At 35.1% G+C, this 26,280-nt stretch overlaps 2 protein-coding genes and 1 pseudogene across 5 annotated transcripts; 1 reads left to right on the top strand and 2 right to left on the bottom strand.

Moving 5' to 3' along the window:
- Positions 1 to 634: 634 nt before the first annotated feature.
- LOC110711776 (voltage-gated hydrogen channel 1) lies at positions 635 to 1,813 on the bottom strand. The gene is given in 1 exon segment (XM_021890192.1): positions 635 to 1,813. A coding segment is annotated over 1 exon segment (834 nt). The 5' UTR covers positions 1,788 to 1,813; the 3' UTR covers positions 635 to 953.
- A 115-nt stretch (positions 1,814 to 1,928) lies between these two features.
- LOC110711782 lies at positions 1,929 to 12,180 on the bottom strand (annotated as a pseudogene).
- Positions 12,181 to 16,652: 4,472 nt separating this feature from the next.
- On the top strand, positions 16,653 to 21,184 carry LOC110711625 (protein ROOT PRIMORDIUM DEFECTIVE 1-like). Of its 4 annotated transcripts, XM_021890040.1 has the most exons (4): positions 16,653 to 16,962; positions 17,397 to 18,973; positions 19,359 to 19,446; positions 20,641 to 21,184. In XM_021890040.1, exon 2 carries the CDS (start codon positions 17,406 to 17,408, stop codon positions 18,885 to 18,887), a length of 1,482 nt encoding a protein of 493 aa, XP_021745732.1. In that variant the 5' UTR covers positions 16,653 to 16,962; positions 17,397 to 17,405; the 3' UTR covers positions 18,888 to 18,973; positions 19,359 to 19,446; positions 20,641 to 21,184. The 4 variants fall into 4 exon arrangements, with proteins under 4 accessions (XP_021745732.1, XP_021745734.1, XP_021745731.1 ...); XM_021890042.1 differs by lacking the exon at positions 19,359 to 19,446; XM_021890039.1 differs by having other exon boundaries at positions 17,397 to 19,446.
- The last annotated feature ends 5,096 nt before the right edge of the window (positions 21,185 to 26,280 follow it).

The following is a 26,280-nucleotide window of genomic DNA, read 5'->3' as shown; positions in this document are numbered from 1 at the left end:
TACATATAAATCATAATATGTTTTTTTTTTTTTTGTTCATATGAGCCACTTAGGGCGGGGATGAGAATCGATTCCAAGATCACCTGGAACCGGGAGGAAAGCTCTTACCAACTGAGTTATCCCTCACTCTCTATAAATCATAATATGTGGTTAAACAAGCGTGATAAATAATATAAAAGTCTGATTGTTGCAATATTACTAGACGAAAGAAGTATCCTTTTTAAATAATACATACTTAGTATAAGAATTGTAAGTCTCCCGAATAAATAAGAGAAATTTAAAGACTTTTTAAGACTAATTACATATTCCTCCTATTTTCATACTCAATTGTTTGCCCGTTGTCATTTTTTACTTTGTTACTTAATCATTGTTGAGTTGAATTCATAAGTGACAAAGGACAAATTTTTAGAGGCGACTTTAAAAGAAATATGGGGCACACAATATAGAAGGGACGGTCGGACGGAGTATAATTTTAGGTGAAACATTTTTTAGACAAGTGAACTTTAATATCGGTTAATTGGTTTTGGATGAAACCATTTTTGGACTTAATTAAGGGTTAACATAATATCTGAGTCATTAGAGATTGCTTGTGGACGTATCTAATGAATGCATTGTAACTTGCATTGTAACTTTATAAGTGATCAATGTTAAACATCTGTGTTTTTATTGAGTAATTCCCTGTTCTTCACTGTGAGGGTTTTGTTCCTCATGGGGTATGGGTCAAGAGCAAAGAGGTCCACCCAAAATTGACAGGCGGTCCCCACTAGTGAAAAACATCACGTTAGTTTCCAAAATGTCATTATAAGGAACAAAAGTGTTCCTCGTGATGAGGAACTGGGGCTCCCTCGTTTTCATTTGTTGATTTTGTTTAGTCTTTTTCGCATCCATTATAACAATGTATAAAAGTATTTACCATTGTACAAAGATAAGCAAGTCATTCACAATACTGTAGATTAGAAAATTGAAGTTGTTAACATTTGCGTATAAAGGCCACCAAGCTGTTCTTGAAGCTGTAGTATGATCTTTTCTTCTTTAGCAATTGTGTCCAAAAGGCTCTTATTTTCCTCTCTTAACACAACAAATTCACTAATCACCTACTCAACCTTGGCTTGAATGGCATCATCACTTAACTCGAACACACTCTCCACGGCTCGAACCACTCGCCATAAGCTCACCACCACCAACAATCCTCCACCAACCCTCGCTAAGGCCAGCTCTAACACCAATGCCACCACTACAACCACACCATCAACAACATAGCCTAGATTCTCGAAAAATGCCCTGCCTAACCCTACACACAAAAGGATTGTTTTCAAAAATAAGAGGCCTAGAATTATAACTCCTACCCAATGAAACCATGTTTGTAGTCTTCTTCCTTCCACATCTTTGCATTTGGTTGGTGTTAAAGAGGAAGAGAGCTCAATAAAGGATATCGCGAGATCAAATATTAGTAGAATAATCACGACGATATGAGCTTGAGGGGATTCTAGGATATTCACTAGATGAAGTCTCCATGGTACAACGTCATTGCTTAGATCATTATTTGTTGAGGACTTGAAAGTTTTTTGTTGATAATTCTTCCTACGCCTACACAACTTAATGAGACCTTGAATAGAGGATTCCGTGTTTGTAATGCAAGAATTTATTAATTTGGGGGGAGGGTGTGATTGCTCGATTTGGCTCGAGAAATTAGTCATCATATCGGTTGGAATGTATAGATCTTCTGTGAATAAGTTACTATATAGTATCAAGATTAGCTGATTAGGCACATGATAAAAGGATGACATTGATGTAAAATTAAATTAAGGTGCAAGAAAACTTTGGTTTATGCATGTATTGCTTTTTGTTTACGTTGATGTCTTCTTTCTCCGCCAAAAGAGTAGTAGTATGAGGAGTATCAAAAGTTTAGAGATGCGTTAAGGGATGTACGAAGTACTACATATTATTAACATACGCGATTGCACAACTATTATGTATGCATGACTTGTCTATTTGTATAGTTAAGCAAAGAAGATGAGGCCAAAAAACATCACAAGTGCATAACATCTTTAACTTTAAATGTATTGTTTGTCAAACTTTATCACCTTTAAATTTCTTTAACTCTACAAATCCACAATAATGTTTAGCACGCAGATCTTCAGATCTCCAACAGCAATGACAATCAGTGTCCAAAATGATAATCAATATGAGATTCAACCTCAAGTATTTCACTTCGACATAAATATATATGCATCCTGCAGCTCGAATGATGATTTTGAATCATTAGTTCGCGTCCTCCTGTAACATCCTTTTGTCCGATTCTATCAAGAAAAAAGTAATTACTCCGTGTTAGTTGAGAAAAATTTAGGAAAATAACACCAGACAAATTTATCAATAGAACCAGAGGAAAGACGCGCAAGTAGAGGCAGTTGCCTAATTGTTCAGGCAATTAGCCTGATTCATTAGTGTATAGTAGTACTATTATCAGACTTAAATATTCATAAACTGTAACAATAATACGAACAGTCAACAAAAATCAAATGCAAGACCATAGTAAAGCGAGATTGATATATACCTTGGTAATTAGATTAGTTGATTTAAATGATGAACTTGGTAATCTGCTCCAAGACTTTAACACTGGCATACGTTTGGACAGTCTGTTATTACAATCTGCACCATCATCTGTGAGCTCTGATTTAGAATCAAAGTACTCGAAATCAACCTGATTTTTTCTCCTGTGTTCTCCTTCTATATCCAGGGCTGTAACAGAAGTGCAACTCAAGTCATTCATTTCATCAACCTCTTCTAAAGTGCAATGCTTTGCAGTAGCAAAAATCTCTGCCATAGTCTTCATTTTACGCCTCCACTTCCTTGTTTTATTCCCCTCTCGTGCTGATACTACACTAGGACTTATGGGTGTAACCTCATTCATGTACCTATAACCCGGACTAAGCACGTCAGAAGGATTCTCTTCCTCTTGTTTTTGGTCATTACATGAAAGGGTTACCAACTGGAATTGTTCAGATTTCATAGATATCGTTGCTTCAACTAACGTGTCATGATCATTTCCTACATTCGCCACATTTCCCTTATCACATGAGATACTTTTCCTTTCAAGTACAACTCGAGCTTCAAGAGGTGGAAGCACGTTTGTAACACCATACTCAAGGCACGATTTTAAGTATTTCTCCGGGAATGGCCAATTCTGAAATATATTCTTTTGACGCGAAAGATAAACATACTGTCTGCAGGGGAAAATTAAATCAGAATAGTGTTATACACTCGTACTTGTAGCTCAGAAGAAATTTTGCAGCAGTTGATAAACTAATACCTAAACATTGATGAAATGGTAAAACAGAAGGGTTGCAGAACAACAAGTGCATAAATTCAGAGACAGTACATGCTATTGATTTAACGAGGTGAAAATATGAAAAATTACAGGTAACAGTAAAAAATTCATCTCACTTTGAAATTTTATTAGTGTTTAATATAATATGCCATAGAATCAAGTGCGTACTACGGAGTGTACAACATAACTTATGGAGAAGCATAAATCCTTTCAATTGAATTAGGTGTAACATTAAAGCATATCATCTCAAACAACTAATATAATGCGAAGTTATAAGTGATTATACACTTCTTCTGTAGCAAAAAAAATGTTATAAACAGATCGTCTTATACCAAGATTTTGCAAAGACCTTAATTTCGGACATAAAATAAACTCACAATGCGTTTCAACAACTTCAGAATACAATAGGATTAATTATACAGTACAATTAACCTCTGTTCAGACTTAGGTATACAAAACTACGCTATGAACGTGACAATTAATTTCGGACATAAGGAGTATGTAACATACCTTATGGAGAAGAGCTTGGTGCATGATTCAGCAGTAGTCTCAGTGCAAACATGTAATTGCTCCGCCGCGCTTTCGGCTTTCTCCATCTTATTCTTCTGTTGGAGCTCATAATGTTGCATCATTACCAAAAATAAAAAAATCACCTGATGAAAACAAAAGTTGCAAAAAAGATAACTTAGACAGTGAAGTTTAGTTTCTTATAAATATCTGAAAAGGAGGAAGCAGGGGACATACCAAACATAAATAATCCTTAGACCATAGTACTTATCATAGATACATGAAAGGGCATAAATTAAATTATAAGTACTACAAAAAATTCATTAAATAAAAACCCATGATGGAGAAGCAGGAACAGAACCCACAATAAAAAAAATCCAAAAAATAGAAAGTGGAAGACAAAATAATCGGAATTCACGAACGCTTAAGGCATACTAAAAAGAAATACATGAAGATTATCTGTAGACGGGGGGATTGCTAGCGCTACCGGATCAAGTAGTTGAACCAACATGGAGATTTTATTTAATGAGTTGAGAAAGAGTGAAATTGTGCAAGTGATTTTATGTTTTGCAGAATGAAGGTAGGGACTAGGGAGTGAATGTGAATATGTTGTGATGGAGCAATCTTGTACGGCAACCACTCTTCACTTCTAGTCTTTTTACATACACTTGCCCCACAATCTTGTTTTTCCCCTAAAAAGATCTAATTTATTTTGATGACAAAACTAATTGTACAGTTGTGCAGTGAGTGAATAGCTCAGTGGAGCTACACTCACATTCCGTGGTCTCCACCCGGGATCGAGCACATCTTCGGGCACTCCCACCCGTAGTTTCCTCCTGTAATATGATGGGCTGGGCTGTATGGCTCCGCTTACCTCTTAAAAAAAAAAAAGTAATTGTACATCAAGTATAATCTGATCCGATCCAGGGCAGCACCTCTTGATAAGAAACTTCACTTTATAACCGTTTGTACCATTTTAAGGTACAACCAATACTAAATTTTAAATCATGTATTTTCAAGGCATAAGCAAATGGGTAAAGTAATAATATTAGTAGCATCATTAATAATATCATGTACAAAGTACAACTGGTTGTACATTGAAAAATTGTCCATTTTTATATAGCAAAAATCTTATGTCTCTATCGACATATTAATATGAAACTACTTAGTATATACAAAAATATTCTCATAAATTTTGAATCATAAAAAGGATTTGGATACAAAAAGACTTTTAGTTTGGAATGGAGGCAGTATTAGATGTTTTTTTTCTTAAGATTAGAAAATTAGTGTAAAATTATTGGCCAAAATGAAATACAAACTTTAATACTCGTACGAAATATGTAACAAATCTTTAATCTCTACAAAGACACCACCTTGAGCAACAAATAGAGCAATCAAAGGATTTTCTTTGTACCCACAAGCCTAAGATCGAATGAAACCAAATAGATATCAAAGATTGAATTCACAAGCAAAAAACAAAAAAAATATATATATATATATATATATATATTTATAATAATTATTAGAAAAAATTGACATAAATAATCCCACCTTTTAGTGGTATGCTCATATTAGTCACACCTTTCAATTAGCTCTACCTCATTTTAGTGGTATGCTCATGAGGTAGAGCTAATTGAAAGGTGTGACTAATATGAGCAGACCACTAAAAGGTGGGATTATTTATGTCAATTTTTCCTAATTATTATTCTCTGATATCACTCTTGACTGTTTCAACCCACTATAGGATGCTAAATGTTCCAGAGTGCAATTGGATTGTCCAATCAAACAAATATTCAGGCATATAAAAAGAAATAGTCCTATATACTTGTACATTTGTACATATCTAGCACAGGCAACACAGGACCACACAGGATCCAGGGCAGCACCTCTTGATAAGAAACTTCACTTTATAACCGTTTGTACCATTTTAAGGTACAACCAATACTAAATTTTAAATCATGTATTTTCAAGGCATAAGCAAATGGGTAAAGTAATAATATTAGTAGCATCATTAATAATATCATGTACAAAGTACAACTGGTTGTACATTGAAAAATTGTCCATTTTTATATAGCAAAAATCTTATGTCTCTATCGACATATTAATATGAAACTACTTAGTATATACAAAAATATTCTCATAAATTTTGAATCATAAAAAGGATTTGGATACAAAAAGACTTTTAGTTTGGAATGGAGGCAGTATTAGATGTTTTTTTTTCTTAAGATTAGAAAATTAGTGTAAAATTATTGGCCAAAATGAAATACAAACTTTAATACTCGTACGAAATATGTAACAAATCTTTAATCTCTACAAAGACACCACCTTGAGCAACAAATAGAGCAATCAAAGGATTTTCTTTGTACCCACAAGCCTAAGATCGAATGAAACCAAATAGATATCAAAGATTGAATTCACAAGCAAAAAACAAAAAAAATATATATATATATATATATATATATTTATAATAATTATTAGAAAAAATTGACATAAATAATCCCACCTTTTAGTGGTATGCTCATATTAGTCACACCTTTCAATTAGCTCTACCTCATTTTAGTGGTATGCTCATGAGGTAGAGCTAATTGAAAGGTGTGACTAATATGAGCAGACCACTAAAAGGTGGGATTATTTATGTCAATTTTTCCTAATTATTATTCTCTGATATCACTCTTGACTGTTTCAACCCACTATAGGATGCTAAATGTTCCAGAGTGCAATTGGATTGTCCAATCAAACAAATATTCAGGCATATAAAAAGAAATAGTCCTATATACTTGTACATTTGTACATATCTAGCACAGGCAACACAGGACCACACCAGAATGATTTCACTTATTTGTGCTATATGGTAATGCACATTTGTTTTCACCCATAATAAAACAGATAAATTGCTTCTCCCATCTGAAGTTAATAGTTGCGTATTATCTTATATTGTACTTGTACTAAATAAGTTGTCACCTTTCAAATATAATACGAAGTCATAATAATTTATGACCATATTTCGATATCACTATTAAAAATGAGTGATTTTGCTATTATCAAGAGTGTTTTGTAAAATCATGTCATATCCTTAACTATGAGGTATTAAGAAGACAATGTGATAATGAATTTTGAAACGTGAGAGTGCGCTGTTAGACAAAGAAGCATCATTTAAAATAGCATGCAACACGTTACTCAACTCCATTGTTCAATATAGCATAAAATTATCGTACACAAGAATAATAAAATGCAAGACAAAAAAAATCTACTATATGCATTACTCAGTAGTCAGTAATCACTTGGAAGCAGCTCCAGGAACTGTAGCATTTAGACAAATAAGTTCACAAACACATTCCTTCTTCCAACTCAAAAAGGCTTGATAGTATATATATACACTGAAGTCGACTCAGCTTGGCTAACTTAGCCACTTCAGTCGCTTAAGACCAATAAGAATTCATAGAGCAATATTCACCTGCTGCCCATAGACTACACCTTTTGGCCTGATCACTCACCTTCAATGGATGAACCTAGCAGAGATTCCCTTAGGCCCTTGGTACATAATTTTCACCAATGAACATAGAAGAGGTTTTACTTTGAAAATAAATATTCAGATCTTGTAAAAAGTGACATATCATTAAGACCATTGATTGAATACTGATTGTGTAGGGCGCAAGCAAACTTGCTCTACTTTGACCCAATGTTTCTCTTCAGCTTTTTCAACAATGAGTAGGGATTCTGGAGGGAAATGTAATATTTCAATCAAAAACCATAATGAAATTCAGTAAACCAAAAGGCTTAAAACCTATACCACAAAACAAATCCAGTGATTACAAATTTACAATCACCACTTGGATGCAAAACAAGATGATAGTACTAGGTTTCCTAATTACTTATCAGAAGACGACAAATGTGTACATATTGCATGAGCTGATACTAATGCCAGTTGATGTCACACTCAACCCAAACATGCACGGTATATGCAACATATGTATTAGCCTAACTTGAAGTATGTGTTCATCGATTACCTTTCACTCTTGCACTCTTCTGCCTTTTTCTGGGTTTTCCTTTACAGGTTGATGTTGCAAAACAGGAATACGACACCATGGTGAATTGGCTCCTCGAGACAAGCTAATACCTTAGATGATTGAGGTTCCAACTACACTTAGCAGGTAAGCCAATAATAAGAATAAATACCAGAAGACAAACAAAATAATGAAAAAAATGATTAAAAAACACCCATAGTAGTGATAGAACACAAAAAATTATTATTGAGAGTAGAGCAATACCTAGGTAAATCACATGTATCATATTTATACTTTCTTGTCACACTTCCCCTGCAAGGAGTTGATCCACATCATTGGTTCACATTCTTCCCGGATGGACCTTGTTTCCCAAATTAAGGTGCTCAGACAAGATAAAATTATTGAGAGATGTATAATGACATGATGTACCAAGACTACCAACTAAGAATAACTCAATTGTTCATCTACTTCAACCCAACTCCATGCTCCACACTTTTCCAGTCCTTTTGGCTTCATCAATTTTCTGATATTGGCAGCCTCATCCCATAAGCCAGCTTCAGCATAAATGTGAGCCATTGTTAGGTATGCAGCAGAATCCTGTGGCTGCAGAGCAAAGAGCTGATCAGCAACCTCTCTTCCCAATTCCACGGCACCATATGTTTTGCAGCAACTCAATAGCGAACTCAATATGACAGAATTAGGATCAAAATACATCTCATCCATCAATTGCATTGCCTTTCTTATATGCCCTTGTCTAGCATACAAGTCAATTAGACAAGCATATTGGTCCATTGTAGGAGACAAATCATAATCCTTCATCATCTTGTTGAAGTTCTCTACAGCTCTATCAAGTAAACCCGCATGATTACAAGCACTGAGCACTGCAGTAAAGCAAATATGATCAGGAAAAAACCCTTTGCCCATCATGTGATCAAACATCTCTAGCGCCTCTATTGCTCTTCCACTCTGAGCATACCCTGAAATTAGAGTTGTCCACAAAACATAGTTCGTTTCAATTGTTTGATCGAAAACATAACGAGCTTCATCAATGCTACCGCTCTTTGAGTACATGTCAATCAGAGTGCTCAAAACAAACAGATTGGTCAAAGAACCTAATTTTATTACCAAGCCATGCACCTGCCTCCCAACCGGAGAACTGATAGCCTCCCAGATGCATGCAAAATGCTGCTCATGGTGAAATCAGTAGAGCTAATACCCTGATTTCTCATGCGTAAAAAGAGTCTGACTGCATTCTCAACGTAGAGGTTATGGCAGTGACAAGCAATCATTGAGTTAAAGACAATACTATCCCTAGTTGATGCCTCATTGAAGATCAAAACAGCAGCATCTACACTCCCACATTTTGAGTAATAATCAATCAAGGAGCTAACCACGAAATTGTCAACCATAAAACCAAGCTTTATAACATGAGCATGAATTAGTAAGCCTTGTTTAAGAGGTTCTTTTTCAGCAGAACAGGCAGCAATAACACTAACATAAGTGAAGCAATTAGGTTGAATATCGCTTGTTAGCATCTTCTTGAAAAAGAAATTGGCATCAACTCCACATCCATACTGTAGATACCCCGATATAATAGATGTCCATGACACTTCATCATGCTGCTTCATTTCATTAAACATGCTCCTAGCATCTTCAATCCCAAGACACTTAGCATAAAAATCAACAAGCGCGCTACTCAATATTAAATTATCTCCATAACCATACTGAATTATCTTCACGTGTATTTGCAAACCCAATTGGGAATTTCGAATCTTTGTACAAGAATTAAGGGTTGTACATAAATCATACTTGTTTACATCAGTTCCAACATGTACCTTTCTCAAAACACCCTTCTAAACTTCCAAAGAGTTCTCTTAGTTGATAGATATATCAACCTAGTTCCCCATGAAACCATTATTCTTCAACAATTTCCGACTTCTAATGAAAATTTCATTGAACAGACGATGTGCACTAACGGAATAATGGTAGTTACAGCAAAAAGACGAACATTCAATGATGTGTTTTAATCGCATCATATCCTCCAACCTTGACCATCATCAAAGATTCAAAGTTCCAACCATTAGAATTTGAAAGATTATCAATAGATCACAACTCTTACAGATAAAAAGATTAAAAGAAAAACAACTAAAGTAATCAACCAGGTTTATCTTGCTCTGTTTTTGGTCATATGGTGTTAAATTATAAAGATTCATCAGCAAAAACCCAGAAACTTATGAAAAATTCAACTAATTTAATCACAGTTAATAGTTCCTACAACATCAAAACAACCCCGGATTAAGGGAATTTCGTCGAACACTTAATAGGCAAGACGTATAACTAGAAGTTTACATTAAATACAATAAAATAATTAACAGAAAAAACCCAGCATGTTTTACGATGAGATTGATAAAGTTAGCACCTTTCAGAATTGAACAGCAAGAACAAATAAATCAAAGCAAAAATTAAATTATAAATAAGATAAGTAGATTGAGGAATTTTGACAAACATATGGTGTGCAACTAAAATTTACAAAGTATAAAGCTCAAGGAGAGAAATGAAAATTTACAAAGTATGCAAAATGCAGAGAAACTTGCATACCAGATATAAGTAGTAGCTCCAATTTCTTCGAAGCAAGGTGGAGACATGAAATTCAACCGCCATTTATGCTCTTTTTAAAATAAAATAAAATAAGTAGTCAATTTTTACTTTCTTGACCAACGTGAATCCTAATTACGATTTATTCATGTTAGCCACCTCAAATTATTTTGGGATTAAGACGTTATTGTTGTTGTTGTTGGCCAATGTAAATCCTACATATGTAGTAGGGATATTGGTGTAATTACGAATGTACTGTTTTTCGAGCATTTTTCAATTTTCATGGAAATCGCTCACCCATAGGCATAGTTTACATCAATGGGTTAGCCATTTAGTAAGTGGGTTGGGTTTAATGGGTTATGATGTGAGTCTAGTTTGTAAGAGTTGTGAGGAAATGTTTGATTTATGAAATTGTAGGTGAAACCGTAAGTTGTAATATTAATTTCAATTTTATATTGTTTTTTTTTTTTGGTATTTAAAGAGCCACAAGGTAAGTGATGAGATTCATATAATTTCATTGTTTATTGATGTGATAAAGACTTTTGGGGGTAAAATAGATCAAAATCTACTATTATCAAGGATCTCAACTCTTTATGTAAAATAGCAAATTCTACTCAATAACTTTGTAAGTGCCAATTTTCAATGTACAACCAATTATACATTGTACATAGTACAATCAAAATCATCACTATCTTCTATCCTCAAATTCCAATACTATCCTCGCTTGCTAATCTCACACAGTACCATACTACCATATACCAAGAGAACAATTATCGTTTCAGTTTATTAAATTAGTAACCTTAAAAGATGTAATCATACAAACATTGGTACATAATCATGCAACTAATAACTCATTAATCCCACTTGACCTTTATTAATAAAAGAGACAGAAAAGCAAGAGAAGACTTCTACCAAATCAAACACACACAAAAAAAGTCAAGAACCCAAATAAAAATTCAAAAGAAACCACACATACACACTGTAGTAGAACCAAAATTCCAGGACATGAACAGAAAAACAGTGGTCCTTTTGATAATAGAGAACTCAGAAAACCAACATGAATAGAGATACTACATACCGCCTCATACTCATCCATTCTTAAATTGCCAACATCTCTAGCATAAAACTCCCCATCCACTTCCTCAATGAATTCAGGAACATCCTGCTCATCAGCCATGTGGTCGAATTCGTCGACCTGATGCTCAGACATGATTCACCTGCACATGAATGTCTTGGCATTAGCATAAAAAGCTTGAAATTCAGAATACATGCATAATTTCCTACCTAAACCCAATGCTTAAAGACCAATCAGCTGTTCTATCACTGAAATATAATATATACAAAATTCGCAATAACTCATCAAATTATTAAATCAAAAGTACCAAAAATCAATTAGCAGTCAATCACTAAACCCCTAATCTTTATACTCTAGAAAAATCAATTGCCAACAAAAATAAATCAATACTAGATCTTCTATGGATCTTCACCCACCAAAAAGAATTGAAAAATTAAATTAAAAACAGAAGCAAAATTCAATAATTCTCAATTAAATTCCAAATCTAAAGAACACCCAATTCAAAACAATTATAACCCATCTATCAAAACTTGAACCCATACAAAAAAAACCAAAAACCCAGAAATAATGAAATCTCAAATCCCTAAAACATACCCTAAAATTGCAACCAAAGAACAACCCAGAAAAGAAATTAGATAATAAACCCACAAATCATCAAATCAAATATTATTAATTTATTATAAACATAACATAATTAAAATACAATAAAATAAACCAAGTATGAATAATTTAGAAGATGTAAGAAAACGAGTAAACGACATCACCTTTTAATTAATTAAATTTTAAGACAGAAGAGCAATCTGGAAAACTCTCGTTCTCCTTCAACCTGAATATCTTTCCCAAATATCAGATACTATAACTAATTAATGGGGAAATTTTTTCTTTTTTTAAGAAAATTAATTAATTAATTGAATTTCTACATAAAAAAAACCGACTTTATTGGGTTGTGGGGAAAAGAGAAACTAAATGGGCCTTAAAAATTGGGGAAAATAAAAATGAACGCAAAGACTCGGATGAGTCAACTCAACTCGAAAAGTAATTTGTCCCCAGAAATAGATAAATGGGGTTGCAGCATTAAATTGATTTGATAAGTGAATATCAAGGTTAATTAGATTTGAGAAATTAAATTTGGATTTGGCAAAGCAGATTTTGTGCAGAGAGGATGAGTTGTGAGGGGGGAGAGAGCAACAGAGAAAAAGACGGGTTTGTGATGCAACGGTGGATCTCCGATTTTTATAAAATTTTATTTATGGAGTAGTAATTAGAGGTGTCATAATCGAATCGATTTGGAAAAAAATCATTCATTTTGATAATCGATCCGATTTGATCTGAGAAAATCAGGATCCAAACCCAATCTGTAACCGACCTGAACTCAATCCGAATCTAAATTTGACCCAATCTAAACTTAAATCGGCATCGATTTGATCCGACCTGAACTCAACCCGAAACCGATTTGATTCGAGTTGAACTCAAACCGAACCGAATTGACCTGACCTAAACTTAACCTTATCCGAAATTGACCTAACAAATAACCGATTCAATCCGATCTATTTTGACCCGACTGATATTAACCTTACCCGATTTTAACCCGGCTTTGATTTTAAACCCAACCTATTATTGAACTTTTTTTTTTTAACTTAAACGTAATTATTTTGATCCATCTATATACAAGTTTTTTATTTATTTTATTCAAGTTCATATACTACTATATTTAATAATTATTAATAAGTTTACCTTTTATCCCGTCAAAAAAAAAAAAAGTTTACCTTTTATAAATAAATAGGAAGTCCTACAGAGTAACATGTTTACTTCAAATATGAAGTTTAGAAAATTACATTAGCTTTATATACCTCTCATCGAAAATTTTGTAAACACAATTATAAAAATCTCAACATTAAAACTCTTTTTACAACAATAAGTATTGACTCAAATCTTTTTCAAATTTAATTATAGTTACTTGGCTCAATGATAAAAAAATAAAAATTAAAAAAAAATTACATAAGAACATTCAATGAGAATACTAATACATTGTATTTTGTAATTAGAGTAAACTAAACTTTGTACTCAACTTGTTTTACCTGTTGTAGCAGGTTATGGGGAAGCATGGAATAGCCATTTTTTTTTTTCATACCTTGAAGTCTGAGATAAATTACATTAAAAATGTACAATTTTAAGACTAAGCAATTAGAGTGAACTAAACTTTGTACTCAACTTGTTTTACCTGTTGTACCAGATTATGGGGAAACATTGATAGCCATTTTTTTCATATCTTGAAGTCTGAGATAAATTACAATAAAAATGTACAATTTTAAGACTAAGCAATTGTCATTTAAATTATCTAGCCATTACAACTAAATGAGTAAAGCGTTGAACATCCCCTTAACTAAATTAACTTCAAAGAACCATTAGAAGCACATTTAGATATCTGACATTTTTTTTTTAAGGATGAAGTATGAACTTATGTAATCTCTTCAAATTTAGGATTTAATTTGCTAGCTTGTACTTGTAGATGGGTATGAATAGATTAATTGGGCAGTCAACTTCAAAGAACCGTTAACATCACCTTTAATATAATGCCGGATTGTTTTTTTTTTTTTTTGGCTAAAACCGGTTATAACGAGTTAGAACAGGTTAAGTGGCCAAAATATTCTCTCCAGCAAATACTATCTCATAGTTTAATACCCAATTTGCAACTTTTGATAGTTGAGTACCCAATCTGCAACAACTAAGATAGTTTAGTACCTAGTTTTATGGTTCACTCTTGTAATTATTAGTCACATAATATGAAAAATGTAACATGAATTACTTGATATTGACCAAATGATGAGGTAAAACTCAATAAGTACTCTAGTTTTAAATGGCTTTATTTGAATATTGAATTTAGTCAACCCGACCAAAATTAGCCAAACACAAAAGGATTTTATTTGGAATTGATCTAATATTGAATCAACCATATCTTAATTAAATTGTACTTGGCCGAACTGCAAAATCAACTGAAACGAAATCAGCCCGACTCGAAATTAACCCGGTCAAACCCTCTTTTAATCCGATCCAAATTTATCTGAACTGATTATGAATCGATTTGAAGATGACTCGACCTAAACTCGACATATCTTGACCCGAAAGTGACCTGACCCGAAAGTGACCCGACCTGACCCAATCCAAGTGAAAAGGGTAATTTTGACCCGACCCGTCATGGGTCAACACAAACTCCATACGGTTATCTGAATTAACACCTCTAATACTAACATTACAGTATTGAGTGTAAATAAATTGCTTCATCTATCTCGTAAAGATTGTTTCATCGTATTAAAAATATATATTAGAACTTTAATTATGAATTCTCATTAGTTAATGGAAAATAATACAATCACATGTGATCTTATTGTAATTATTATTAAAAGTTTAAGTTAATGTTTTGAAGATTATTCTCATTAGTTAATTATGAAAAGTGATGGAGAAATCTTAGAAGCCGAACGAAGTGTTAATAAATTTACGTAATAGAGATTTCATAGTTGTAGTCTTCACATACGAAATATTGTTTTATTGACTTTCACAGTACCTTCTTTGTTTTTTATTACTCCGTATTCGGTTTCAATTATCCTTACAACATTTTGAGTTTTACATTATTCGTACTCTTTTTTTGGTTTTATGAAAAGATTTGTACTCTATATTTTTTGACAAGAACCCAGGGGAAATTATATTAAAACTTTGTCTGCAAAAACAGACACCAAAACTTTTTCATACTCTATATTAAATACTCTAACAATGATTATTTATATAAAAGAAAAAATATTAGAGGAATTAAATGAAATAGTTATACTAGTATTTTTTTTGTATTTATTTTTATTCTTTGTCTGTTAATTTTCAGTCTTTCTGCAAACCCTCAAAACACACAAATAGTCTTTGAAAAATTGGGGGGAAGCAGTTGCTATCAGGATCAGGTACCAAGTCCAATTCAGTTCTAGGGCTAGATAATCTCAAAGCTTCTAAGTATCTTCCTAGTTTACCATAATGGTCTTTCATAGACCAATGCAAAAGTCTGTGAGCATAATATTTGAATTTGTAAGTAAAGTCCTTTTTCACATTCATCCTGTATGCTCTCCTCACAGTCTCTATTATTTCTTTAGCTGCCAGTGTGGTTGGGCCTTAAAAACTTCTACGAATTGCTCAACCAACCAAGTGCTCTTTAGTTTTTCATTTCTCTCCATATCTCTGTTGCAATTGTGCTCAAAATCGGGTACCCGAACTGTTATGGTTATCGAAACGGGTACCCTAATTTTCAGTTAGGTTATGGTTCGGATTTTCGGGTTTTCGATTTTTCAGATAATTTTGCTCAGCCCTAATACAAAAGTACATGCCACTTTACGGGTTATTGTCAATAAACTTGCTCAATCACTTAATGGGTTGAGTCAGGGGCGGGGAGCGTACTGTTAATTCTTATGGTACGTTTAGTTCACTTTATTTTAACGTAACCTCTAGTATGTTTAGATAAGTTCAGACAATATCATATAAGTTCACATAAGTGAAATCAATTGAATATAACATACTCTTAAAGAGTTAATTGATTAAAATAGTTTTACGAAAAAGTCGCATGTCAATGTTTATGGTAATGTTATTGATCCTCGTTTATATTTTTATTTTATCAACTTTAATTACCATATAATCACATACATGAAAATAAACACATACTTCTTATAAGAATGGAGTGTTTTCCCCATGGACATTTACAATTAAACTTTTCATAAAAAAAAACCTCATATAAATTCATTATCGTTATTATATTTTATTAACACCTACATACATGTGATGATGAAAAAGATAGAGAAAATTGACAACTTAAAAAGGTTAGAAAACATATGTTGCACATAATGTATAACAACCATTTTTAGTAAATGTTGCACATTACATTAAAATTAAACTTGGGCAAGTCGGGTCGAGACTTGTCATTATTGCTCCAATCCTTTTATTTTTGTTACAAATTTATATCCATTTTCTCTGTACTTGTTAGATAAATTGGTACTCTGTATTAAGCTGGGACCTACCATGTTGCGAGAAATTATAAAATAATGTAGAAAATTATCATAAATGAAAATTATGCAAATAAAAAAACGGACAAAAAAAAAGTGATGCATAAAAAAAAAAAAAAAAAAAAAAAAAAAAAAAAAAAAAAGGGAAGTATGTAATTCTTTGACTTTTTATGTCCATCATGACCAACTATAGAAACAAAAAAAAAATTACTAGGCCACTGTACGAAGACTAGACCTGATCAAAGTTAGCCCAGCTTATTGGATTTTAGACGGATCTGACCCATTTTATAACTGGGATGGGTCACGGGTTAAAATGGGTCTCCAACCCATTGAATTGCTGTCAATGTTCTCTTTCTCAATTCTCCATTGAAGCGCACTTGACAATCTCCATACTTGTATCCCCCATTGAAGCAGCTTTCTGAGGTAAGTTGTTTCCTTGGGTAATCAATCAATCATATCAATTTCACAGTATAGGGTTTATCTTTGAGGTTTTCTAATTTAATTGTCAGTGCAGTAAGTTTAGGTTCTAAAATCTGAACTATTGGTTCTACTTACTAAGATTATGAAACATCACTACCATCGATTATGTTGCTAGAAAAGAAATTTATGACCCTAATTTGATAATTAAATCAAATATCCCTGAAATTATTTATGTGATTTTTCGAGCCTTATTTGATAATTGAATCCAATTTGGTTGCTAATGTATTGCAGAACCCTTTAATGTTAGGATTGAACTATGATTTTTTTGTTAATTGAATCAAATTTGGTTGCTAATGTATTGCATAACCCTTTAATTTTAGGATTCAATCATGAATTATTTGGTAATTGAATCAAATTTGGTTGCTAATGTATTGCAGAACCCTTTAATGTTAGGATTGAACTATGAAATTAGACCTTTTCTCCCTCCTGCCCTGGATCAGAGACGAACACGGAGCTTTATACCCTCGATTACAATGGATAGAATTGGTAGAGGTGGGTATGGTTTTGTAATTTCATCGGGGAAATGTAAGAGGAAGTCCCTCTCTATTTGTTGCTCAGCTCCTAAGCTGGTACGAGATCGTTCATTAGATAGGCATGTGATTAAGCAAAATCGAATTCGGTTTGTGCAGAAGCTTAGGAATTTGCTTCTTTCGAAGCCTAAACACTACATGTCTATCCACGTTCTTTCCAAATGCCGTTCCTACTTATCTCTATCAAAGCCTCGGTGTATTCTCTCTATGATCGAACGTTATCCTACCCTGTTTGAGCTTTTCTATGTGCCATATCCGCCTACTCCCCTTAATGCAACGAAAACAAACTCCCAACTATGTGTGCGTTTAACCCCAGCTGCTGAATCGCTTTCTCTGCGAGAAGCCCATCTTAAGTCTACTGCTTCTGTGGTGATGGCCAACAAGCTTCAAAAGCTTCTCATGCTTTCTCCTCATAGGAGGCTTGTTATGTCAAAGCTTGCACATTTGGGGCCTGATCTTGGTCTGCCACCCAATTTTAGGTCCCGTCTTTGCAATGAGAATCCTGGAAAATTCAAGATTGTTACTACATCCTATGGTAATGCTCTCGAACTTGTTTCTTGGGACCCAAACTTAGCGGAACCGTTGCCAAAGTTTAGAAATCACTCACCTGAGCTAATTGTGGATAGGCCTTTGAAATTTAAGCTAGTAAAATTAAGAAAGGGCTTAACTGTGAAGAGACGCCATCATGATTTTTTGATTAGATTCGGAGAATTGCCTGATATATGTCCCTATAAGACTTCATTTAAAGAATTTCATAAAAGCTCTTTGGAAGCAGAAAAGAGGGCTTGCAGTGTAGTGAGGGAAATTTTGGGGATGACTGTTGAAAAGAGGACATTGATAGACCATTTAACACATTTCAGAAAGGATTTTGGGCTACCCAACAAGTTAAGGGCTATGTTGGTTCGGCATCCAGAACTGTTTTATGTAAGTTTGAAGGGCCAGAGGGACACCGTGTTCTTGGTTGAGGCATATGATGATAATGGTGAACTCGTCCAAAAGGATGAAGGTCTCCTTATCAAAAATCATTTGTTTGAGCTGGTCAGGCATGGCAAGAGAATAAGGCGAGAAATGAAATTGGCCTTAGCTAATGGTGACACTCTCATTAAAGATCATCCTATCGCTGTTGATCAGGAGCTAGAACCTTTTGATGATGTTACTGAAGATGATGGATTTGAAGAACTGTTTGACGGGAATGATTCAGAATTTGAAATTTACGAGGAAGACAGTGATGAGGAGTATGGTCAACCAGTGGACGACAATGCAGAGCAGCAATTCTGGAGCTCCCATGGCTCTATAAGGGGTCATAGGGAAGACAGTGATACTTCTGAGCGCTGGTAGACATGGTAGTAATGAATATTGACACTGTAAAAAGCTTTTACTTAGGTTCTGTCTGGAAAGCAATGGAGCGAAAAATATGATGGAATGTAAGTTTAAGTTTCTGCTGCTGTCATGTTTCAATTTTCTTATAATTTCCTGTATATAGTGTATTTATTGTTTGTTCTAGTCTGGTAATTCAGGTAAATTTTTATTTTCCTATTGTTATTTTTGTTTTTCCCTTTTCTCATTTTGGGAATGTGGATGGCGAATGTGGTAAATGTTGTACTTGGCACACCTGCAACCCCAGAGATTAGAGTTTGGATTCTAATGAGGTTCACCATGCTCCCATTCATAGTCATAGAGCTGGCTTATTTCTTGTTGTGTTTTTCTAGTTATAATTCTTCTGTCAGAACCTAGGGTAAACACATGCTGCCTGCTTGCCTGCCTGCCTGTGTATGATCTCTTCTTGCACTTTCCTTTTTATCTTGCAAGGGGCTGAAGAATGAACTCCAAAGGCTTATCTCTTTAGAATAATTGGCTGTTTATGCAAGGAGTTTGTTCCACATACTTACTCTTTTTGGTACGTCTTTTTCTCTTTTCATTTACAGAACATAATACCTTACTTTGTGGTAGCATCTTTGTGGGTGCCGTCTTTTGTTATCTTGCATGGTCAAGGGATTTGAATATTTTACTTTTCTTGTTTCTAGCTATAATACTTTCTATATGCTGTAATTCAGAAGTTCTGATTCTAAATTCTGTAATATAGGGCTTTGTTTGTCATATTGCTAAATAAAATGGCTTTCTTCATGAACTATTAATTATGTTTTAATATCACTAGGGTCTAGGGTGTTTATAATAGTAGCCGATCCAATTCTTTTCATATACTGGTACTGTAGCATTTGTACTTTCATAGATAATGACATTGAGACAATCACATTGGTATTGTGATGCACATAACTGAATTGGAACTCTACTAAGCAATATCGTACGAACAGATCTATTATTGGAGCATTATGGATGGTCCCTTTTAGCTTTGGAGGGTTCCATAGTTTTTGCTCCAACATCAACTATGGCTTCTGATGACCGCACACTATTAGAACTACTGTGTGGACAGATACGGGTCAAACATTTTCATCATAATCAACTCATTCAAGCCTCTAACCAGATTCTTTTTTACCCTCCCTTCTCTAATACCCCACCTCTTGCATTTACCTCATCTTGCTGGTGCTAAACTGCTACTTAGTGCAATATTAATCAGCTATCTAGTGTTTTTGTAAGCTTGATGCTTCCTAGTCTTCATTACGCATAAGCTCTTGGACACTTAATAGTTTTTGTCTCTGATTTGTGATTTCATTTTTTCTTTCTTTAATGTCTTTCATTCAATAACTTAAGGTACGTTCTAAAATACAGAACCATGGGAAACTCTACCCAAACAGTGCAACTCTTAAGATTTTCGGTTGATCTGCCATGGCAATTTGTCTTGTGTTTGCTGATTCCACATGTCCATGCTGCCTTAAATTATTGTATTATGAATTGCTGGTTTCTGTCAAGTTATCTGTTTGTCTCCCCGTCTTACCCTTACCCCCTGCTCCTCTTCCATGGTGTCATTCCCTTTATCTCCACTTCTTCATCCCAGGTCTACTCTGTTAGGGGCGAGGTGCTGTTTAACCATATTATACACTGAAAAATAAAAATAAAAACAATTTGCTTTTTAGTTGCTGTTTTGCATGCTTGCTAGCGAGTAAATAATAATTATGGTGTCTTAAGAGTGCAGGCATCACTAGCAGGGCTTGCAGTTCATAAGTCTCTTGCTTGTCGCTCCATTTCTCAACTGCACTCTGCATCAGGCTGGAGTTCATGGCACTGTAATTGTGATCCATCTATGTTTAGTCTATGTATGTCAAGGTACCTTAATTGCAGGTTATTAATTCAGAAGCTGCTCTTGGTGATATATTGTGGCAAACAAGCCAGCAATTGCACGACTTACACTGTATTTTGCAGCTAACCACCGTTGGCTTGGCCTTTGTAATTCTGTATCAGTTTCATCGTGCATCCTCTAGAAGCCAGTTATCAATCAAATATTCTTTTGTGCTTTATTTCCTTTTACTTTCTTCGTTTTTTAACTGAATGTACTCCCTTTTTTTTTTTTTTTTTTCTAAATAGAGAAGCAAACATGCTAAGATACTTTGTTAATGTATAAACAAGACCTCTGAAGACAAGGATTCTTGAGCATGTTGAGAATATTAAAGCTGACTAAAATTGTATCAAAAGTATGAGATATTTTTCAAAGATATACTAAATCACCCCCTTAGCCTTGAGATTGGCCTCCAATGTCTTTATCTGCTCCTGCATCATTGCCATTTGCTGCTTCAGAACCTCTAACCCTGAAATACCATCACTGGCTGGCGCCAAATCAATCTCCGGCTCAGGCTCAGGCTCAGGCTCAGAAACAGAGTCCCTCCAGCTAACTTCATAGTCAACTTCTTCGTAAACAGTATCCGTATCATTCGCCATCTAAAATTCCACAATACAATAGTCACCTTTAAGCAATAATATCTTTTTTTTTTTTTTTTTTTTGAAGGGATATCTTTTATTTATTAATTAATTAAGGAATGCAGCATTTCTCCTTCAAAAAAAATAATAATAATCAATAATATAAGGTTCATATCCTCACTCGTGTTAATTAAGTGCATTTTCCAACAGTATATATATGTTCGCTAGTTATTCTGCCCTCGCCATCCAAATTACTTGTATGTCTAAACAGCACCTAAACACCAACTATACCACTACTACTCTTTTGCTACTCCAAAAATTACAAGGGAATTTAGCCCTTTGGCTAAATGGTTAAGGTTAAATGTAGTAAAGGATTTTATTGAACAAGGTCATCAGAAATTCTTGTCTGGACTTGGTCCACAATAATTTTATGATGCTAGAAGATTTCGTGTTCCTGCTACACAAATAACTTTAACTTAAGATGCTAGTTTGCTTCTCTGACAAATATAGTTATGATGGCCTAAAAGAAAAGAAAAGAAAGTTGTATTGGTGAGTTGCATGGAAAATTTTCCTGACCAAGCTCTATTTAGAAAATATACTCCATTGTAGACGCTTGGCAAAACTATTTACCAAACTAAGTTTCCAGGGTAAAACGCCATCTAGGGTAGCGTTTACCCTTGGCCAATTTTTTTAAAAAAATTTCAGTTAGGGCAAAAACGCCACCCCGGTCGGCGTTTATACCTTGACTGAAATTTTAAAAAAATTTGGCCAAGGTTAAAACGCCAGGTAGGCGTTTTACTGTTGGAAGCGCCAACCTGGTTGGCGTTTTTGCATCGGGTATAGGGTTCTATTTTTTTCATTGTTCTTCAAAAAAACAAAAAACCCCCAATTCTCAAACCCTAACCCGCGCACAGTACCTCGCCCAATCCTCCATATTTGCAACAAATTCATCACTTCCCATTGCTTAGATCTTCATCATACTCACTAAAGATTATTCCTCCTTCTTTCTGTAACACTTTTACGCAGTGAATTTACTGTGTTTGAGGTATTTATTCAATTTAACTATGTTACTTGTTTTTGATGTTTTTTGGGAATTTATGTTTGTAATTTACAATTTATGTACTATATTGTTGTTCAAGTATGCGAAATAAGTATAACTACATAATACATTGTTGTTTAATTATTGAAATTAAGTATATTTATATGTATGTTGTTTAATTTCAAATTAAGTATATGAAGCATACATTGTTGTTCAAGTATGTAGTGTTTTTTTTTTTTGTTAAATATGTATATTTATTGTGTAATTATGTAATTTAAGTATATTTACAAACTACATTGTTGAATTAGGTACATTTAAGTATGTACTACATTGTTGATTAATTAGGTAAATAAGTACATTAATATTGTTGAACACTACTTTGTATATACACTTAGCTTGAGGGTTTAATGGAATTATTGTGGTTTTAGTTGTGTTGTGTATTTGTGTCATCTAATATGCGTTCCGATTCTTATGTAGAACATGGCTTCACAATTGATTGTTTTGTTATGCCGGTGGGGGGGGTGAAATTATGTGTGTCGGATCAAACGTCGAGTATAGAGGAGGATAAATAGAACCATTGGCATTGAAACCTTGTATGACTTACAATGATTTGTTGAACAAGGTTTATACTGTAACTGGTTCAAACCCAAAGAATGTTGAACTGAACATTAAAATGAGGTTTGAGAGTGTCAGTGGGGTTCAAATCTTACCTGTTTTGAATGGTGACCATTTGGAGGTTCTGATGGGTGTCGTTGCAATGAGGTGTCTTCCCACTAATTTATATGTGGAAATGGTGCAAATATATACTCAACAGACTATTCGATTGATAAAACAACAACCTACATATCTTCCCTCATACCATACAAGCTCGTTATAAATTCCCTCATACAACATTCCATCATCTGAATATGGAATGGGATTGTTCAGTAGAATGTTACACGACGATCAATTTAACAATCCATTCAGTTCACATATTACACCTGTACATGAAGGGGTGTCGGTGTCAATGTTGTAGCAACCTGGTCCATCTACCTCAAACAATGACATTTCATCACCGATGCAGTTGCATACTTACTCTCCTATGCAAGAACATGTTCAAGCAACACCATCTCAAACTTTGGTGACTGCTGAAACTGTTGTAAACAACAAATTGTCTGTTCTTGATATGTATGAGGATACAAATGACGAGGGTGAGGGCGGAGATGAGGAAGATGGTATAAACAACGAAATTTCTGTTGATGATGTTGTGGCTAGAACTCCCTTGCCTTGGTTCACTCAAATAAACGAGAACTATGAGGTGGACATGTATTGGGCTGATCTGGGTAACCAGACTTCGTTTGTTGCAGGGGGAGAATTTGAGAAGGGTATGATTTTCGACAGTAAGAAAGTGCTTCAAGAAATGGTGAAAATGTATTTCTAACAACAGAATCAATTCTACACCACGGTGACATTGAATGAGAATGTCCTTCATCTTAAATGCAAGAGGAAGTGTGGTTGGTCGATATGTGGTACAAAAACAAATCTGCCGATCATGTCCCTTGTTGAGTTAACTTACCATAGAGTTAACAAATATTTTAATATAAGAAGGGATAGTTCACATGCTAGGTGTGCCGACGGATATGCATACCCACTAAGGTCACTTCCATTTTGGAGATGAATAACGGAAAAGCAAAATACCATAAAGTGGATGTTTATGACCGTCAGCTTGGTATATACCAAGTAAAAACACACCTAGGAGAGAGGATAGGCAGAAAAGGAAACCATAAGCATACCGTCAATTTCAATTTGAGAACATGTACATGCAACAAACCTATGATATTTCACCTACCGTGTTCTCATTTTCTAGCCGTATGTCTTAAGTATTTAGTTTCTGAGGAACCATGGGTGGACAGTTTCCTACGATCGGAGGCGTATGCGAATACTTATGTCCCAAAGTTCTAGACTATTCCTTGTGAAACGACGTGGAGGACATACAGAGGGCCTAAAATCATTCTTGATGAGAGCATGGTCCGAGGACTTGGTTGGCCAAAGTCAAAGCGCATACGAAATGAAATGGATGAGACTAACCGTCCACCAATCAAATGCGGCCGTTGTCGTCAAGACGGACACAATAAGAGAACTTGTCCGTTACGAATGGGCGGTGACGGGTATATGTAGTCTTAGTTTAATGACATGTTGTGTGTGTGTTTTCACTTATGATGTTGCTGATTTCTTGTTTTACATTGTGTAATGAACAGAGATCATGGAGTGACACGTTCGAGGATCGAGACCAGCTGACCCTTCTATCCTGACACTTCAGGATAGCCATCGGAGCCGTGACATATGGGAGCAGTCAATAATTTTTAATCTACCAAATCTTTAATGTTTTTGGCATTTTTTATGTTAATTTATCTATGTAATTTTTTTTGTTCTACAGGTTGATCCAGCACGGTGCTTGCTTTGCAGGCACCATGTTGGCAGGGTGGTGGAAGACCGGGTTGTCGGCCCGCGTGTACTGTGTTACATTGATTACATGGGTTTTGGCGGATTTCATAAGATGGCATTCACACCTATAGATCGAGCGCTAATCACTGCGCTCGTTGAGAGATGGAGACAGGAGACTCACTCCTTCCATCTACCAGTTGGGGAGGCCACCGTCACGCTCCGAGATGTGGCGATACTGACACGACTCCCAATACGGGGTAGGGCAGTGACAAGGCCCATTATAGAGGACCCTCGTGGCCTTGTTGAGAGGGTGTTAGGGGTGAGGCCTGAGGTCGTCGATATTAGAGGCACAGGGCTGACACATATGGTTACGAGAGACATTTGGGGTGTTGCCTCCTAATGCTGATGATGGAGTCGTTCAGAGATACGCTCGAGCATACCTATTCATGTTGATAGGATCGTTATTTAGTAACAAGAGTGGTAGTCACATACAGTTGATCTACCTTACAGCTGTTAAAGAACAGCTGGGAGCGGATACGTGAGTACAGCTGGGGTAGTGCGTGTCTGGCGACCTTGTATCGCCATCTATGCGGAGCATCCCAGCAAGGTAGATGGGAGATCGGTGGTCCCTTGATTGTGCTTCAGGTAGTCCCTTTAATTTTGTACTTTTTTTTAACTATTACATACTTAACGATGACTAAACTTAACTTAAGTTTTTTATTACAGTTATGGGTTTGGGAGCACATCCACGTTGGTAGGTTAGCTAGGGCTGCTAACTATCAACAGCAGGGTGGCCATGAGGAGGAGGACGATCGGGAGCATGCATATGAGGCTCCGCCACTCCCTTCACCAGATAGGCATACAATTGCAGGTATGTATGACTTACTGCTAAGTTATCCACATACCGCTTTATTTTGCTAATAGTTTTTCATAATACTGTTATCATATATAATTAGGTGGTTGGTGCAGAGACTTACTCGTGTGCATGCAGCGATGAGTCTACCGTATTATAGAGACGCATTCGATAGACTGAGTGAGTCTCAGTTGATTAATTACACTATAAAAACTAATTTAACACCCCGTTCATTGTTTCAATAAGTTTATTATGATGTTACTGACGGCATGTTAATGCAGATGACGTGGGATCCGTACGTCGCTAACTTAGTCGATGCCATGCCCCCATATCTTTGTGATCATCAGATGGAGTGGCGTGCCATGACAGTCCTCATCTGTTTTGAGGTAGTGGAGGCTCACATCCCCGATAGAGTCATGCGACAGTTTGGCCTTCGTCAGGCCGTCCCCGCCACATGTGACATGAGTGTCCATTGCACAGGACAGACCGACGAGGAAAGGGGGACGTGAGCTGGGCGGTTCAGCATTCCCCTTTCATTGACATGTGGGATCAGCGGTTGCAGCACGTCGTGGATGGTGCGCCTTTCCAAGGCCGGATGGAGTATC

This window comes from Chenopodium quinoa, unplaced genomic scaffold (genome assembly GCF_001683475.1).
Source record: "Chenopodium quinoa cultivar QQ74 unplaced genomic scaffold, ASM168347v1, whole genome shotgun sequence".
Lineage (NCBI taxonomy): Eukaryota > Viridiplantae > Streptophyta > Magnoliopsida > Caryophyllales > Amaranthaceae > Chenopodium > Chenopodium quinoa.
This window is presented reverse-complemented; position numbering and strand designations above follow the sequence as displayed.

Bases quoted from the DNA above. Each gene is read 5' to 3' on its own strand.
- LOC110711625 (XM_021890042.1), top strand. From the start codon at position 17,406: ATGTTAGGATTGAACTATGAAATTAGACCTTTTCTCCCTCCTGCCCTG.